Genomic DNA, 19,729 nt, shown 5'->3' with positions numbered 1-19,729 from the left:
TTTTTGCTTTTCCTTTGAGCAGATTGAATATATCGGAAATCTCAGCCACTCGTGTATCGCTGTAAATCTTAATCAAAAGGTTATGTTTGACTCTGCGGATAAAACAAAATTTAATACCAGCATAACAATTTAGAGTCATCTTGTGTGTCTTATTCTCATACATGCAATTATTGTAGAAACACCTACGATTTTTTAGCGTGCAATCTCCTCAGAAAATGCATCCTTTGATCTGAGTAAAGTTATTAATACATTGCATATTTGTCAATACTCTGACTTATACAACTGACCAGGGTTAGATAAAATATGCGTCGGAAAAGTTGATGAGTTGTAAAAAGTTTATAAAATAGGACTGGTGCAGAATAATTAGACAGTCAGGATATCATCAAAAGGGTAGCTTGATGATTCACATATGTTTTCGAGTAAACTCTAGCCATCCTTATGAAACTAGAACTGCTGTCTAAAGTTAGGGTGAAGTTTGGCGCCTGTTAACACATTTAAACCAGCTTCATTTTTATGCACCTGTCCTAAGTCAGGAGCCTGTTGTTCAGTGGTTGTCGTTTGTTTCTGTGGTTCATAGGCGTTTCTCGTTTCTTTTAAAAAAAAATATAGATATTAAGAACGTTGGTTTTCCTATTTAAATTAGTTTACATTAGTGATTGTATGGCTCTTTATAGCTTACTTTTGGGTGTGAGCGGAAGCTCCGTGTTGAAGTCTGTACTTTGACCTATAATTGTTACCTTTTTAACATTGTGACTTCAATGGAGAATTGTCTAATTGGCAATCATATTACATCTTCTTATTCATATTGAATCAGGTACTGACGAAGCATTTAGAACATATATCATGAATCACCGGTACTTAACATTTATATTAAAAACATGGAATCTCGAACAACTAAAATATAAACACACAGTACTAGTGCTACCGATAACTATCAACACATTTTACAGAAAAGGCAGCGGATGGTTGGTTAAAGTACACTTTTAGTTCTAATCCTTTACAGCATATACGAGAGCCATATTTGATTCCAGGCTCGTCTGTACTTATCAGCAAGTTCCCACGTTTTACACATTTATTCTTTACTTTTGATCGTGTCTGAAACAAAACAGAAAAAAAGAAAATTACAGTATGAAAACTACACTAAAAATTAGATTTTTCTAACTACTTTCCTTTCACACAAATTTGAAAGCTAAGGATGTAGAAACAACTGATTACGTAAGGACCTATATGTAAAACCATATCTTTTTAACTCTATAATGATTTACGAACTGTCATGTATTATCTGAACCCACGTGGTTTGTTTACGTAATAGATCTAACCAATCACCTGAGTAAATCATATCCAACATAAAACATAAAGGACAAGTTAAGAAATCACACTACTGCTTATTATATATAAAGCTAGAAAATCCATTATAAGAAAACATTTCATCCATACAACATATGTTCTCTCGTGAAGGGCAATCAAATTACATTCTAGAATTTATTACTTGTGTGTGCTTGTCGAGGAATGAAGTTTGTTATGATTTCTTAAATATGTCTCCTGGGAATCACTTCGAAATAATTATAAGGTATCTTCAAGTAAAAATAGAACAAAGATCATCTATTATGTATCGTTAACATTAATACGTCCTGTCGTTTGTCTTTGTTGGTATCGATTTGTTTCTCCAAATAAACTGTACGTAAAGATGCAGTTTGATTTGGTCAGTTCTTTACATGATTAATTTGGCTATCATTATAGGGAAAGCAAATATCATAACCATTATAAATAAGCAATATAATAACTTTGTTTAAATCCTATATTGTAGATATATACTATATGTTAAAGCGATTGGATTTTCATTGAGACAGTTATCATGCACAGACCAAAATGACGTAGATGTTAAAAAGTATAGGTCACTATATGGACTTAAACGACTAGCAAAAACTCATATAGTATAGCAACCTTTAAAAGTCCGAAACATGAAAAAATTCAAAAACCATTAAAAAGATTAATCCAAACTATCTAAATAGTGCACAATACACAAAACCTAAATCAAATATGACATAAAGCAACACGCAACAGCCAATGAATTACATGCTCCTGACTTGGGACAGCCACATACAGAAATTGGCTGGCTTAACACAGTTAGAGGACGTTTTCCTCAAGTAAACTTGATATGTGTTACAGCACGAAGTAAGATCAAACTATATAAAAGAGGCGGGAGATACATTTACTAAAGAACAATGATAATGATAAGTCGGCGAAAATCTTCCGTTAAGGGGGCTCGAGGGTATAAATATTTTTTTTTAATATAGGATTTCGCTATATTTTTCGTAAATGAACTTTATCATATTTATACTTAATAGAAAAATGATTTAAAAAAGTGGGTTCACCGTTCATTTAAGCTCACAATCTACACCTGAAGGAAGCATGCATTTTTGTAAATGACTTTTTTTTCTGTTGAATTAATAGGAGAAATATAGGTAACATCGAAATAAAAAAAAAAATAACCTTATTACAGAAATCGCTTAAATTTTACAATTATTTAGTTTATGTAGCTTATTTGAAAACAACAATAAAAATATAGGTCATCGATATGTTAAAAAAGATATTTCAATTTTATTGCCAAATAAATGGCATTTTTGCACCAAAGGGAGATAATTTGGAGCTTTTTCAATGAAATAAACATTTGAAAAGTCATCTGGGGCCAAACGGAAACAATTTTGTTGTTTAATTTTTGTACCATATCATAAAGTAATAACTAATAGTGTTATAAATAAAATTTGTAATGAAAAAAAATTTTATGCTGAAATTTTTGTACCCGCGAGCTTTCTTAACAGATATTACGTCACGGACAATTCGTGAAAAGATAGTAGATACTGTTCATGTTATATTTGTACAAATGAAAGTAGATCCGTTGGAGTATTACTCTTGTTAATGGAAAAAATAAGCTTCTTTCTATATCATTTTCTATTTTGAAGATGTATGGGTTCAATTGAAACAGTTCTGTAATGGTACTCTTGAAATTTTGGCTCTTCAATTTGTGTTTGTTTGACATTCCACAATAATAGACGCCAGCATTAGTTTGTAGTAAAGGTAAACTGAACATGTGTCCTAGTATAGCATACTACAAGGTTTGAATTTTGCTCATTGCTAAAAATCGAAAGGTGACCAAGAAGTGCTTAAAGTTTAATTGGAAAGTTTGATAGTTGTCGAATTAACAGCCATACCAAACTTCCTTATTTCCTAAAACTGAGGGCTAAAAAAAAAATCGACTATAAATGCCCAACCGATGGTTAAATGAAAACAAATCTACGGCTGCCATGAATTATTTCTTAATTATACAATACTTCGATAACATACCGTGCAACGGAATACATATCCCAAGGCAGCATTGACAGGAGAGACGGATACAGTCTCAATAGGATCACAACACTTTAGTGAGGAACACGGCATGTCATAAAAGGCGTAACCCAGTGTACCGTTACAACAGGCACCAGTGGAATCAAATTCATATATCTAGAAAAAATAAATATATACAATACGTTAATATTATATATATCATAATACATTTAAGCGTTTTTTACTCTCACACTTTGTAAAACATACATTTAACTAACTATGTAATAATGAACATTCCTGTAGGAGTTTACTTATTTATTGACCAAACAGCTAACTTTTTAAAATAGTTGAGATTTATTCTGTTCAAAGAGCCTAATCATTAATTGAAAATACCACTATATAAATGTTGAGCGTCGGTTATTCATTTCATCAAAATATTGTGTTATAAAACATTTTTCGCAAGAAAAAAGAACAAGTTATTGCTACCAAACCTATACCTACGAAATTTGGATAAGAAATGCTTTACGCTCAACAAGGCTAAAATTTTGGCAAGAACGAATTGTCTGCCTATAAATGCAACGCCTGATCGAATGAATCTGATAACAAATAATGAGTGTCAGTTATGTTCCTCAAATGCGACTGAGAATATCTTTCACGTTATGTTAGATTGTCCTTTTTTGTCAGCTATCAGAAAAAGAACAAGTTCTGACATACAAGCATGATTCGAGAGTCTGCTTTTCAGAGTTCCCGCCCTTATCACAAATACAGTTCATTATAGGTGATCTGGGTTTCTTGTATTCTCCAGACTTAGGTAATAGTTTAGATAAAATCGTAAAAAAATACCCTGTAGACGTTATGAATGAAGTTTCTTTTCTATTTGATAACTTTCCAATGTATAATATCTTGAACTGTGTGCTAACGTTTTTAGTTTCAAGATTGTAATTTTTATATAAATAAGAAGATGTAGTATGATTGCCAATGAGACAACTATCCACAAAAGACCAAAATGACACAGACATTAACAACTATAGGTCACCGTACGGCCTTCAACAATGAGCAAAGCCCATACCGCATTAATTGTGAGCTAAAAAAGGCCCCGCTAAGACAATGTAAAACAATTCAAACGAGAAAACTAACGGCCTTATTTATGTAAAAAAATGAACGAAAAACAAATATGTAACACATAAACAAACGACAACCACTGAATTACAGGCTCCTGACTTGGGACAGGCACATACATAAATAATGTGACGGGGTTAAACATGTTAGCGGGATCCCAACCCTCCCCCTAACCTGGGACAGTGGTATAACAGTACAACATAAGAACGAACTATAGTCTTTTATGGACGAAAGATTTCCGATTACATATGCATATGAATTTGTTACTGTCATGCACTTTTACGAAATAACCAATGTATTATGATATTTTAGCGTTAGTCTATTTATAAGACTTATAAAGCCTTTTGCAAGTATCTTGTACCATTCTTATTACAATCATATAATATGGTTTGTAAATACTATGATGTTTATTTTTGATGATGCAGGTGTCAGTACCCCGCTGGCGCTTGCCCCCGTTGTAAAGGGGTAGTTTCGTAATAATTTATATATAAATATGTATATTAAATTCGGACGAGCAGGCGAGGGAGAATTTAAGAAGAGAAAACAATGACGTACATATAAGCCTACATGTTTTGTCTGGCTTATACCAATCAGTATTTTACCATTTACTATTTTAATTAATGTTAATTTTAGACCACGTCGGTTCTGTGTATTAAAAGGTGACGAACATTACCCTATGGCATAGTCACAACCTTTACATAGAGCGACGGAAGAGGTGATCACCTGATAGATAGCAAGCAAATTTAAATCAGAACAAACAATATAGTTTAGAAAAAAATAGTATGTAAAAAAGAAACGTAACAAAAATACAAAACTCCAAGGAAAAATAGAATACGGAACAAATAGAAATTAAAAAGCACCAATACCGTAACATCAAACGAATTGAAAACAACTGTCATATTCCTGACTTGGTTTAGAGGAATTTCCTTATGTAAAACATGATGGTTTAAATATGGTTTTATAGCAAGCATAACCTCTCACTTGTGTGACAGATGCATAAAATTCATATGGTAGGCGTAGGCAATGTATGGACGGAAAGTGTACTCTACCGATGCACAGGAAAACGTCGCGAAATCTAGAAAATGTAACATGGAATGATATAAGAAAAACGGATTCTTTGATTCAGAGGCAGCAGATCTAGACAAAAGTCCTTGAAGTGTCACAGCTTATATTGAGTAGGTTATTTATTACTTTTAACATCTCCAGTATATATCAATAAAGACTATACATAATATCTCCCTGGAGATTCATGGTCAGATCATAAGTCATGAGGAGAAGTAAACAATGAAATAATTCTGATATGTTCTACGCTTTAAACAAAAGTGTTAATAGATCAATTGTTTGTACAGATATTTTTTAATTGTTTAACATATCTTTGTTCCACTTAATTCATATTGATTTGTTTAACCAAGATACTGTTATTTTTGTGTTGAGTGTTTTTTTTAATTTTTTTTTATATATTTTTCTTTTATAGAAAAAAACACGGCGAGAAACATAAGTCAACGAATATCATTCAAAAAACACAAATAACAAAATATTTCTGTATGTAGTTAGACTGTTTGAGGTTGAAAAATTAAATCCAAGCTTAGACTAAAGAGAGGTGATAAACATCTGTTTTTTGGCAACCATATAGTCTTCGATATTTGTAAAATTCATTAACAGCTGATTTAAAGAAGATATGTTATGACGGTTTAAAATACAAATTAATGGTTCTTTAATTCTAGAGATGAACACAAACAAACCCTATTTACTAATGAATGTTATTGTTCGCCAGACGTTTTCAAACCAATATCTTAGTACAAAACATGTAAGAAAATGTAGGACTGAAAATTTTACCGAAAGTTATGCTGCTACAGTCTTCCTGAATTATGAAAGTGATGAATGGTTGTTTAACGTCAAATGTCAAATACAGTCATATTCAAGCATAACACATGTAAATGGGACATTCACATGATTTATATGAATATCGAATTGTGGAGCTATAACATGATTCCCAACAATGATACTTCTATCAACCAAATTTTAAAATGACGAATCCTGCCTCATACTTGACTGACATGCTGAGACAGATTTTTTATGAGTGTGGCCTATCGAATTTAACATAGATAGAACAATCCATGTTTTAAATTATATATTCCAATGGATCAATAGAACTGGCAACACTCGTCCAAAAAACAACTTGAGGTCGGATGATGACGGTATTACGACTTGAGATTTAGTTTAATCAGTCTGTCACGTTTAAACACGTCTGCATGACGGTATATGATTAAAAAGATATCTTTAATGTTGGATGTAAAATTTATCTTCAAGAATTGAACATATCAGTTATAATAAATCGGATGAAGGATTACATTTCTATACCCAATCAAAATACTTTCAAAAATGACACAAACAATCAGAATGTGACATGGCAAATGCAAGTATCTTTAAGTAAAGAGACACATCGAATAAACGGAATATATGAATATGAGATGTAAAGTATAAGAAGCAACAAGAAAAGACTATGAGAATAAATTGCATTGTCTTTCCGTCCATAGGAACAAAAGTCGCAGTGTTTGTTGTATTATTGCTATCTGTATGACTTAAAACAAATAGTTTACAGGGATTATCATAACAACAGGCTGTTTAATGTTATGTGGCAAATTCAAATCAAATTTGAGATAAACCCATATTACTTTTAATTTAATATAATTTAGAAAAATAGACATGTGTTAAGACAGTGCCACAAATTTCGGAAGTATTATTCTGACTCTATCTTGCCAGTCTCTTATAACTTGTCATTTTATAGAGCAACAACTATCGAATGTAATGTTCTTGCTTTGACATGGACGGGTTAAGGTAACTTAACTTCCACAGTCAGAGCGATCTCGAGTACAATACCACGAAGCATTCGGCAGTTCGCATAGACCTTTAGTGATAAGCTTTGCTAATTATTATGAATAAGATTACTCTTACCTGACAAGAAATCTCTGATAACACGATAAGTATTGTTATTCCTAGAAGTGCATCGTCCATCCTTAATTTATATGGAAACAGTTTTTTTCCAAGATATCAATCTGTTTTTCACCTTTTGTCATAGATAGAATAATTCTTGTTTTAAATTCTATATTCCAACGTGTCAGTAAAACTGGCAACACTCATGTCTGTCACAACTTGAGGTCTAATGATGACAGTATTACGACGTTAGATTTTCTTTAACCCGTTGTATCAAAATTTAAACATCCCTAAACATAATTTTTATGTTGGAAATAAAAAGTCATCCTAAAAAACTTTACATGTTTGTTTTTGTAAAACAAAATGATGGATTAACTCCTCACATCCAATCAATAGCATCCACGTAAACTACATATACAATCTGAATGTGACATGACACATCCAGATGCGACACATCCAGTAAATAATATTGTGTTCCTCGGAATATAAAAAAATCACATGGAAAATATAACTGTCATCATGGAGAGACAAATTCAATAAAGAACATTGTAGTCCTCCGAATATATGTAAACGACATGGAAAATATAAGTGTCATCAAGAACAGATAAACTCAATAAAAGACATTGTGTTCATTGGAACAAAGTTCGCAGTGATTAAAGTAGTATAGCTGTTAATTGTTTTATCGTCTGAGTAATTGTATAATGTTATTATTGACCAATAAGCAGTCTCTAGTGTAACAATGAAAACGTTATAGCTCTATCGATAAAATCAGACAACTGTCTGCTGACTCTAATTACAATACCTCTATTTATCGAATATCTTAGCAGTATGATATAAGTTAATTGCTTAATTGTTAACTGGAAATAGTCAGGGTAATATATTTTCAGTTAATAGTTGACCATTTCGACATCTGTTTATCTATAAAGAAAGAAGATGCGGTATGATTGGAAATTAGACAATTTTTAACAAGAGACTTAATGTGTCAAAGAAACATAGAAAACTAAAGATTAAACAACACGAACCCCACCAAAAACTAGGGGTGATCTCAGGTGCTCCGGAAGGGTAAGCAGATCCTGCTCCACATGTGGCACCCGTCGTGTTGCTTATGTGATAACAAATCCGGTAAATAGTCTAATTCGGTAGGTCACATTCATGAAAGGGAAGGGGATTGTAGTTACGACGCTAGGAACATATCCGATATCATTTGTGAAACGGCTATTCCATAACGGTCAACCAACTCGTGATGGCGTCCGTAACATTTACGAAAAGATAATTTCAACTTCACCATTTGAAACTCTTGGTTTAATAGCTTCCTTGTGAGCAGCAACCCTCTATCAAGAAAATCATTATAGGAAATGCAAGCACGGGAATATCGTATCAATTGGGAGATACATGTATATACCCCGTATGCAGGTGCTGCTGGAATGTTGCTACTTAGAAATGGAAAGTTCACAATTGGAAAGCTGAAATCATCTCTTCTTCTTTATTAGGGAGCAACCACTTAACTACATGCGGGAAGGGGGTTATGGTTTTAATGTTCGACACAGATTATTTTTTTTCGCGCATAATACAAACGTTATTATAGTTTTTCAAAGCTATCAATCAAATAATATTGTTAAAGTTTAACACTTTAAGGTATGGGGAAAATCTGGATTCAGAAATGTGTTTTTCTCATTGAACAAAATATTTTTTCATCAATTTTAGAATCAGAATATTTTGCATCGAAAATAAAACAACCCCCCTTTTTATAGTTGAATTTACATTTCCTGAACCCCTAATCAAGACTCAAAGCATCATCATTGCCAAACACATAATTCACTTGAAAATTGACTGAACATACACAGAAATATGTGTCACTGGTCAATCAACGATTCACTTATAAATGCATTTCAAAACACCACAAACATCTCAATCCTTCTTGTTTAAAGCCTACGTGATGTATTGCGTAATTGGTGGCGGACTCAGATGGCGGCGGGTTCCGTGGGCTGGAACCCCCCTTTTTGGACGATCAAGGTTTGGAACCCCATGCATTTTAATAATCCGTTTATCCGCTTCTGGTAATCGAAACATCTTTAGTATCTTTAAAATAGGTGCAAATAATCAAAATGCCTTTCATCACTGCTGAAAAAGTTATCCAAGAAACTTTAATTCGATTTTATGCAATGAACATTTAAATGACATATAGTTAATAAGTGTGAACAAAACTTACATCCCAGTTCCTTTGTTCTAACAGGGGTGATCTGAGCCGGATCACCCCTGCCAGATCACCCCAGTTTGAGTTTCTTTGTTATGCATGCTTTCCTTTGTTCTGTAACATTTTGGCGGGAATGTAAAATCCACTATAAAACTTATAACTAATTATACGACTATCTATTAAAATTCACGTAGAAAAAATCCAGTGTATATGCTGGGATTCGAACTCAAGACCTTTAGCATATCAAGCCACGACACATACCACTACACCAGGACGACTTGATACGAAATAATAGTAATTTGAAATACTTAAAGGAAGTGAGATCTTTTGATAAGTGGGGCGAGTTGTGAAACCTTTATTCAGTGGGGTTTAACCATTTTCGTTAATTAGTGAGTTTTCAGACTGATTGTTCAATTTGATTTTACACTTTTTCAAAGTGAGGCAAGTCGGAAAACAAGAGTGGGACGATATTTTTAAAAAGTGGCGATATAGTGTGGGCCGATTGGCAAGTGGGGCGAGTTGACATTGTTTGATATCTACTCATCGTGTTTGGGGTTCAACATGGGTATACATCATATAGTAATATATAAAGTATATTGTTATGGTTGTGTGGCGTTCTAAACTAGATTTTATGAATTGTAAATGGTTTTTCGTCTAATCTAAAACAGCTGGGGTGTAAAATATTTATCCCAGTCGGACTTGGTGCCTCCGGCCATCGGGGTGATCTTACACTGACACACCGCGTCCTTATGGGATAACTATTAATTATGCACAGGTAACTAAACCAGGTGTATAGATGTAACCAAATTTAATGTGAAACCAGTGTACATTACATTAAACTAATTGTAAACATGTTAACTGTTCATAGCGTTTGGTGTGAATACAGCCTAAGATAATGTATTCTATTTTATTTTTAAATACGGCAGCTGTTTTACATTCGTTTTATGTGTTTGAGCTTTTGATTTTGCCATTTTAAATTGTTTTTGAAGTTTGCTTTTTTTGGTTATTTTTCTTTTGAATTGGTGTGAATTTGCAATATGACTGATACATACATAGCATATAATGCTTTCACTTTCGATGCTTTTTGTCTCATAAAATCTCAGTTATTGTTTGTTACCTTGAGTTGTTGTGTCTCTTTCTTATCGATTTATGAAATTCAAGCAGCGATAAAGTGAGTCGCCTTAATTTATACCAGAACACACCCGCGAAATCGCGGGCATCATTAAAGCTTGTGAGATTTTGTGTCTGGAGAATTTCAAAAAAGGTATTATAATAGTAAATTAATCATAGTATACATGGAGATAAACACCCAACAATAATTGTCCTTCCACCGTCCGAGAACTTATGAAAAGTATGTGTAAGTTAAAACAGAAGTATAATAGTAGTGGTTCTTACGACATAAAAACCACGATATGGACAACGCTTTGATTGGCTTGTTTATTTGTCATTTTTGTTATCTATCATACGATTGGTTCTCAATGTTCAAACCGGAAGTCATGTGTGACATGAAAGTCGGTTTTGATGACGGAAGCAATATTCGGACGCCTTAAATTATCGTTTTTCTCCCAAAATAGCCCAAACTGAATAGTCGTAATAATGGATGACAAATGCGACTATGCATGGTACCTATAGGACACAGAGGCATGATGATTAATTTATTGTGGGAGGGAGAGAAGCGACACACAAAATGAGGTCTTCTCGTTTAATAGTATAGATGCGTTCAACCTGACTTTGTTGTGGTTTTGATTAAATGTATCTATGCTGTATCATTTTAATGCATATGTTGTATATAGTTTACAATATTGTATTAATTTGTCATGCGATTACTGCTTTCTTTCTAATTTGGCACTAGCTACGATAAGATTAAACACGTAACAAAATGAAAAATGATTGTTACTTTTTAAAAAAAATTGTCAGAATGTAATGTCGGTTTCAAGACTGATAAATCTTAACAACAATATTTTTGTCTACGGTAACATCAATTTAATGTTACGCCAATGCATTTCGGTGTCACTAATATATTAAAATGCAATTTGAAAATTATTTGTTTTTCTAGATAAATTCATTTATACAACATTGCTTACATATGTTCACAGATTATTACGAGAGGCAACTCAAACTATCTTTTATCTACAATTTAGGGTATGTCTAAGGCTAAGTCACTCGCATTTTGACGGACCAGATCAATGCCGCACTCCAACACGACAGATGTTGCAATGTTCACGTTAGTTTTCCATATATACCATCTTCCAATGGTTGCCATCCTTTTGATGAAACGAACTTTTATTATTTTCATCCTCGAAATTTTTATTTTTGTCGAGAACAAATGATTTTGTTCTATGTAGCCCATGTCCGTCCGTAACCTATGTAAGGTTTAAATCGTCTTTTGATCTCTAACTGAGCATGGCTGAAACAGAATAATGTAATATCATAATACAAGTCGAGAGCTATTTGTAAGGGCAATTGATTTTGACAATTGTAGCTAAACTGTACCTCCATTCAAAAAAAAAAAACATTACATGAAGTAATAAACTTAGAGGTGTTATCATCAATTTCAACTTTTTCGATTTACGCAGGAGTATTTACCAAATCGCTTTTGTTCGACTATCAGCCCGCCCGATGGACAATGAATCATGACGTTCACACAAAGACAAATTGCGTTAATAAAACTATATAAAAATAGTGGTTTTCCATTAGATTTGTAATCTGAATCAGAAATTAAAAAACGTCATCTGTGTCCTCAGAGAGAAAAACCATGTCACAAACAATGATTGTATAAAGGTCTATGCCATTAAATGTTTCCCTTGTCGAAGGAAAAACTGCTATCAAACCACATCTTAAATTCAGATTTAATACTATATTGATTTGGTTTATTTCAGTTTCGATTTTATAATTTAAAATGCATCCTTTTATATTTCCCAACAGAGAATGAAATGAGCTTATTTGGTATCAAAATTTCGAATTGACCCATATAAGACAGAAAACGACAGGCTAAAAATAAATAGTTATTGCGCCTACATAATAATTCAAAATTGAAATGACAGAGAAAATGAATTTTTCATAACTTATTAGAAATGTTATAACTATCATACGAATTCTTAGAAGAGGGCCTAGGAGATGTGCAATTAAGTATACAGTGCTTTCAATCGTTTCCCGCCATGCGAATCCTAAATTGTTGTTAAGATGTAGCAGTCTCGATCCAGACCTTACATTGTGGCAATTATTTTGTACAAGTAACAATACTTATTCCGTTTTAAATTTTCCTCCGACTTCAGTATTTCTGTGATTTTACTTTCACAGAACAAGTATTGTAAATATTGTAAATTAATAAAAGTAAAAAATAAAGAAAACTCAAAAACCTCTAAGAATTTTTTTCTTTCAAATAATAGTTTTGCTTGTTAACGGGATTCACCTTATTTTCGTTTGGATATAAACCTATTTGCTTACTTAAAAACAAGTTTGACCCTTTTCAGCCAATCTTCCAATACAATTCGACAATTGAGTCAAACAACCATTAATGAACCATGGCCAGAGGGATATCAAAATGCATGAAAAGTCTTTCTGCAAAGTGAATTGGCTGACAAAACAACACACTACATGATATAATAAAAACATATTAGTATTACAAAAAAAGTACATATTACATCACAATAGACATCAGAAAAATTTCTTTACCATTTTAATCATTCGAGACAATTAATGTATCTTAATTCTGACATGCAGCAGTCTATGCTTATCTAAAGGCACGGCCCTAGGGAGTGTTTCATGACTATTACGCTTGTAGCTTTTCATTTCTTAATACCAAAATAAACTTTTTCGTGTTCTGTATATTTGTCTCAACTTTTTTGTTTTTTTACAAGCGTTTGTCATATTTTGGACACGCAATATGTCTGGAATCGTATTTATTTAAGGTTATGCATGAATACTAAACGATTCAACATTTTGTTATTTATCTACTACTTGGGTTTTTGTTTTGAGTAGAGTTCATATAATTTCAAACGTTTTTAAATGTAATTCTTTTCAAAACATCAAACAATTTTCTCTTTTCATTCTTACATTCCATTAGGCAGACTTTATTTTTTATTTTGTTTGTTTCATATACCAATGCGTATGATGTTTATTATCAATTTCCACCTTAGTAACAATATATCAAATTGTCTTGCATAATGCCTATACAATTTCTACCACTTTCGGCATTCAAGAGCTTGTAGTCGCTACTCAGATTGGTTTACAACGTCGCCAGTGTCTGAGCAGAAAGTGGATGAACTAGGGTAGTGTGAAAGAACAGCTTCATCAAGATCTTATTGATGAATATTCCTTATCCACTTCACGATACTATATAATGCCTTTGAGGTAAAGACTCTAGGTACTGACGTTCTGAATCCCCAATTACGTGTAATGGTGTAATATTTATTTGTCTTTGTATATAATAAACCTTTACTGTTTAGTCCGTTTTTTATATAATCCTTTTTGCGTGGCTCGGTATTTACACATTATGATATTGTGTTACTGTGTTTGCTATGGTATTGTTTTATATTCTAGTCTTTCATTGTTTCCTACGTGGTTTCTCTATATGCTGTTTTGTTTTCTTTGTTGACATAGTTGTTTTATCTTCAAAGTGATTAAGATTGCCTGCAGTTTGTTATGACAGATCATATCAATCTTTATATTTTCGAAAGAAATTCAGTTGCTCGAGTTCTTTTCCCCCCTTTTGTTTTCCGTATCATTCAAAATATGAATAAGAGATATCTGAAAACAAACTTTATATAGTGGAACGAATTTTACCGATTTTGTAGTATATAAGAAAAAGAAAGAATTGAATGTTTTATTTTTAACCTGCACATTTCCTTTCTAAATGAAGATCATGTTTATACCAACACAACAATAAAAGGGACCCCAATAAGATGTTTGTACTTTTCTATGTGGTCCATCTGCACTTAAAACATATTTTCATCCCACGATTAAGTTACATTCGAACTTTATCTATTTTAATGTATTTTATCATACTAAAGTTAATTAATGTCATGTCGGAGAACTACGATCTTTCCCCGAGGGTAATGTTAAACACAACTGGCCGATTTTATTAGTTTACAGCGAAGTTAATTTATAACAATTAGAAGTTAACATCCTTGTCATTAACTTCACTTATAGTTTCACAACGTTTGTAGTAAAACAGAAATAAGGTAATAAAAAAAGTCTACTGTACATGCAAAATTCACATGTCATTCATATGTCTTACTCGAAAACTAATAACAAATAATTTAGAGATCAAAGTTTCAGGTAAATTATATCTTCCTTAAAAATGAAAAATGAAAATAAAAATAAAAACCCAACGAAGAATGATTAAAGGCAAACTACACTGTGACTAAACAAAACATACTCAGATCTTCAGACGAACAAAGTCGTAATCAAAGTTATATCTGGGATATATATCCATATTTCATATATCAAATGAGTCAACTCGTTATGATGACTGCATTAACATAAGTATCGTTGTTTTATAAATGCGAAAGAACATACACGACTACGCGACAGACAAAATAGCCAGGTAAGATAACTCTGGCAAATATGTTTAATCATGTCAAATTATTCATAACTAAACGATAGACTTTGCATCTCCGTATTTCCATTGTTACAAGGTACAGGTGTATTAATTCTCAAGGCGTAGCCGATTTTTCAAGTGTCCACGAGAAAGCGTAGATCTTAAAGTCTAATTTCTATCTTTGAGTATAGCATTAGACTTTTTAAGAATCTATATTTGATTGTTACCACTGGTTGAAAATATTTCATTACAAAATTCCGAAGTGTATCGTTCACTGTATGAAGATTGGTATACATAAAGAAAGAACTTTAGAAAAATATTTAGGCTAACATTTTTTCGACCCTGCAAGCAAAGACGAATTAATGACAAAGCCATGTTTTATCCCTTGTCACTTATAAACAAACAATAAATAGTACGAATTAATCAAATAAATTGCACGTCATTCCTATACTCAGCTGATATTAGTCTGTCTGATATTTGCAACATAATATATGTCTTTAAATTTCTACATGATTTTTAAACTTTTGAAACGTCTTGATTTTCAGAAAACCCTCACAGAAACAAAAAAGCAGGACATTGAATACTGAAAACAGATGTCGCTAGGGATAGCTTGGCAGAAAACCTGTCAAATGAAACATTTGTTAAGGGATATAAAATTTATTTACAAATAACAGTGTTTAAAGACAGGTAACAGACTTTTTATTATTAAAATGGCAATTTCAGTTTACAAATACTTTGAACATAAGGTCCAAACTAAACTATATAGTAATGTTTTCATATTGGGGAAGACAGGTTATAGCGTGAAAATAAGTTCGGTTAATTCTAGGTAAGTGACGTTACGAAATCTTAAAAGAGAGGCAAAAAAATACAAAAGGGATATTCAAACTAAAAAAACGCCTCGGTAGAAAGCAAATAGGTCAAACAAACAGCAGTACAGAAATCACAACCTATAAAACTAGAGACTGACGAACCCAACCCTGTGAGAAACCTTTAATTGGTGTAATGGCCCAAAACTGATTACAAATACAAAAAAATCACATATTTATTTGTCCTACGCTCTTGATCATATATGTTTGAGCTACAAAAAAGTAAAATCACAAAAATACTGAACTCCAAGGAAAATTCAAAACGAATAGTCCCCAAACAGATGGAAAAATCAAAAGAAAAAACACATCAAACGAATGGACAACAACTGTCATATTACTGACTTGGTACAGGCATTTTCTTATGTAGAAAATGGTAGATTGGACCTTTTTTTTTTAGCGCTAAGCATCTCACTTGTAAGACAGTCGCATCAATTCGATTATATTGACAACGATGCATGTTTATAACACCATAGGTATCTTTCTACACTTAAAGTTCTTGCAACCACAAGTCGTGTATCTTTAGTGTGTATAAACGTCAGTGCGACAACAACAGACCGACAGACGCAATCGGTAACATATTTCATTTTTTCATTTTCATTTTCTATCTATAGAATACGAAATTCAAGAAGCCGACAAAAGCTATCAGGCCACTGTAATACATACCTCTTAAAAGGACGCTAATGTACTTCTTGTAATGCAGAAAACACAAAGAAAATTTAATTGATTTTTTAAAATATCGCTTGAAATAACATTTTGGAAACTACATATAATATTAAGATATTTTCGAATTGCGATTATAACCCAATTTCAAATATCACTCTAAAGTATAAGCTTACATGTATATGTCAAATAAGATATTATATATAATGCCTTTAACCATTGTCTGATTATATGTTTGAATACCTTTATATATTTGAGACTTTTGAATCATTATTAAGACTAGCACATGAGCTAGTTTTGTATCCAAAGCATTTAATTTACTGAAAACAGAATTCACTTCAAATGCAAGCAATCTGTTTGATTTAACATCATTATCTGAACACCTATAATCAAATGAGATAAAAGTTAAGAGTTGGTTTAAATAAAATAAACTCTCTATCTATTTACTTTGATTTGTTCCTATGACGGTACATTATTCCAGAAATAACTATGAATCACCTAAGGTCCCCAGGGTGTACATCTTTAAAGGTCCCCAGGGTGTACATCTTTAAAGGTCCCCAGAGTGTAAATCTTTAAACACAGATAAAACATTAGTATACTAATACTGTAGAATGCACAATAAGACGTATCCGTTTTATCTTATAAATCATTCAACGTCATAATAATCAAAACATTATGCATGTTACCAAATACTTCTATTCAACTTTCTTTTTCTATTTGTAAAATTTTGATAAAGGTCAACTGAAAATAAACATACGCGCAAAATATATAAAGAGTATAACGAGACAACTCTCCATCCAAATTAGAATTTATAAAAGTAAACCATTATAGGTCAATGTACGGCCATCAACACGGAGCCTTGGCTCACACCGAACAACAAGCTATAAAGGGCCCATAAAATACTAGTGTATGGGAAAACCAACGGTCTAATCTATATAAAAAACGAGAAACGAGAAACACGTATAAATTACATAAACAAACGACAACTACTGTACATCAGATTTCTGACTTAGGACAGGTGCAAACATTTGCGGCGGGATTAAACGTTTTGATGGTACCAAACCTTCTTCTTTTTTGTGAAACAATAGCATAACATCACAACATAGAAAAACACACGTTAAAATATCAATTGGCAGGCTTAACTCAATAAAAAAACGCAAATTAACACACTATGAACGAATAAATTTGATCTGCGATATCTGAATGCAAATGCATAATAAAATATTAGGAACAAATATTAGCCTGAATTTATATTAAAAGCACTCCAGATCTGATAACATAAATGAAGTAGGAAAAATGTTTTATGACAAAATTACTAGTTTAACACGTACGGTTGGCTTATGTATTTCGTATTTCTGGGGTCTTAACGGTCTAATCTTAATTCAAACGTACTTGATTTTCATTAAATTATTGATTCCGGTTTCTACTTAATGATATTTTTTGTTTTTGACAAAGATATGAAATAAAATATTGATGGCCACTAAAAATAGAACAATTTACTTTTTGAATATAATCTAGATATAGTTTCACATGTGTGTTGTATTACATAACAGTATATTGTCGTCCGATCAGTTCAGGACAGACAGATCTATTGTACCGTAAAGTGCACAAATGTAACAAAGATATGTATTTCTGCAATGCATTCCGACAGTCAACTTTAATATGATAACGTTTACGGTTTTCTTTGCTAAGGATCATTTTATAGTTCTGTAATCGTAATTGTCTTTGTTCTTGTTCACTTTAGTAAATTGCAACTCAAAGGAAAATGATGAATGAGCGATTAGTGTTTATATGGTTATGTTTGATCAAATAGATAAATGTTAAAGTACAGTGAACTGTTCATGAGGAAGTTAATAAAGTTAGACATTATTCTCCAAGTTTGCATTATCAAATTATATAATACCATACTGTCTTTATGTTATGATACAATGTATGTAAACATGGTACGGAAGATATAAGAAATTGCACTATGAGTCATGGTAGACATAAAACAATACACTAAGTTACTTTAGGTTTCAAGCATAATAAAAAATGGAATTGTAATTGTCGTTTGAAAAGATGTCTAAAAAGTAATATCATGTATACATGAACCTAAAATACCAATGATAACATATATTCTATTTAATATAACAACAATGCAGATATGACTTTCCCAATTATTACATATATAAGGGAATATGATTACCATACTTCTAATCGAGACATCATTTTCAAGTAATAACTTTCTATTATTCAATAGCAATACAGCTCACAGAACACGAAACCAATTCTCAAAAGATATGTAGCACATGCAACTCTTTAAAATAACCAATACCTCAGCATAGAAAACTATGGAAATTAAAGACGTGTTGATATCTAAGAATAAAAAATTGATTATATATGCATATACTCCATATACTTGTACCAATTCAAATAACAAATATAGATATACTAAGATGTTGTATTAGTGCCAATGAGACAACTCTCCATCCAAGTCACACTATTTTAAGAGTAAATAATTATATTCAAACAGGAAAACTAACGGTCTAATCTATATATATATATATATATATATATATATATATAAACGAGTAAAGAGATACACCTATGAACCACAATATATAACGCAACCACTGAACATATGCATAAAAACTGTGTCATACTTAGAATTAATTTAAAAAAGAACTAGTGCATTAGCGTCGCTTCTGTCGCATGGGAATAATGGACGTCATGTTTCATCAACCACACAAAGGAATAACAAGCTTAAGAAATGTTCAAGGTTGAAAAATTAATGATATCATGTATATTTGTACAGAAAAAACAGCACGACTCTCCATGTTTTGAAATGCGTACTAGCCAATAAGATATTTATATGGTATTATGACTTGTATATTGAAGTATAATATCAAATCATTTTGGTTTTAACCCACTCAGACAAATAATGAATTACAAAAATAAAGTTGGATGAATTTTACATTTTGAGTTCCTCCTGAGTTTGACTCTCCCTCTGGTATCTTTCGTCCCTCTTGTAGTAATATATATTTCAAGGTTCCCCCCCCATTTTAAAATCTCCAACAGTCTAATATTGTGGTATAAGAATTTTTGATACAG

At 32.0% G+C, this 19,729-nt stretch overlaps 1 protein-coding gene across 1 annotated transcript; it reads right to left on the bottom strand.

Moving 5' to 3' along the window:
- Positions 1-850: 850 nt before the first annotated feature.
- On the bottom strand, positions 851-8,022 carry LOC143048687 (uncharacterized). The gene is made up of 3 exons (XM_076222494.1): positions 7,399-8,022; positions 3,346-3,501; positions 851-1,095 (listed from the first exon to the last, which is right to left on the bottom strand). The coding sequence occupies exons 1-3, from the start codon at positions 7,456-7,458 to the stop codon at positions 922-924; spliced, it is 390 nt and encodes a 129-aa protein (XP_076078609.1). The 5' UTR covers positions 7,459-8,022; the 3' UTR covers positions 851-921.
- Between the last annotated feature and the right edge of the window lie 11,707 nt (positions 8,023-19,729).

This window comes from Mytilus galloprovincialis, chromosome 10 (genome assembly GCF_965363235.1).
Source record: "Mytilus galloprovincialis chromosome 10, xbMytGall1.hap1.1, whole genome shotgun sequence".
NCBI lineage: Eukaryota > Metazoa > Mollusca > Bivalvia > Mytilida > Mytilidae > Mytilus > Mytilus galloprovincialis.
This window is presented reverse-complemented; position numbering and strand designations above follow the sequence as displayed.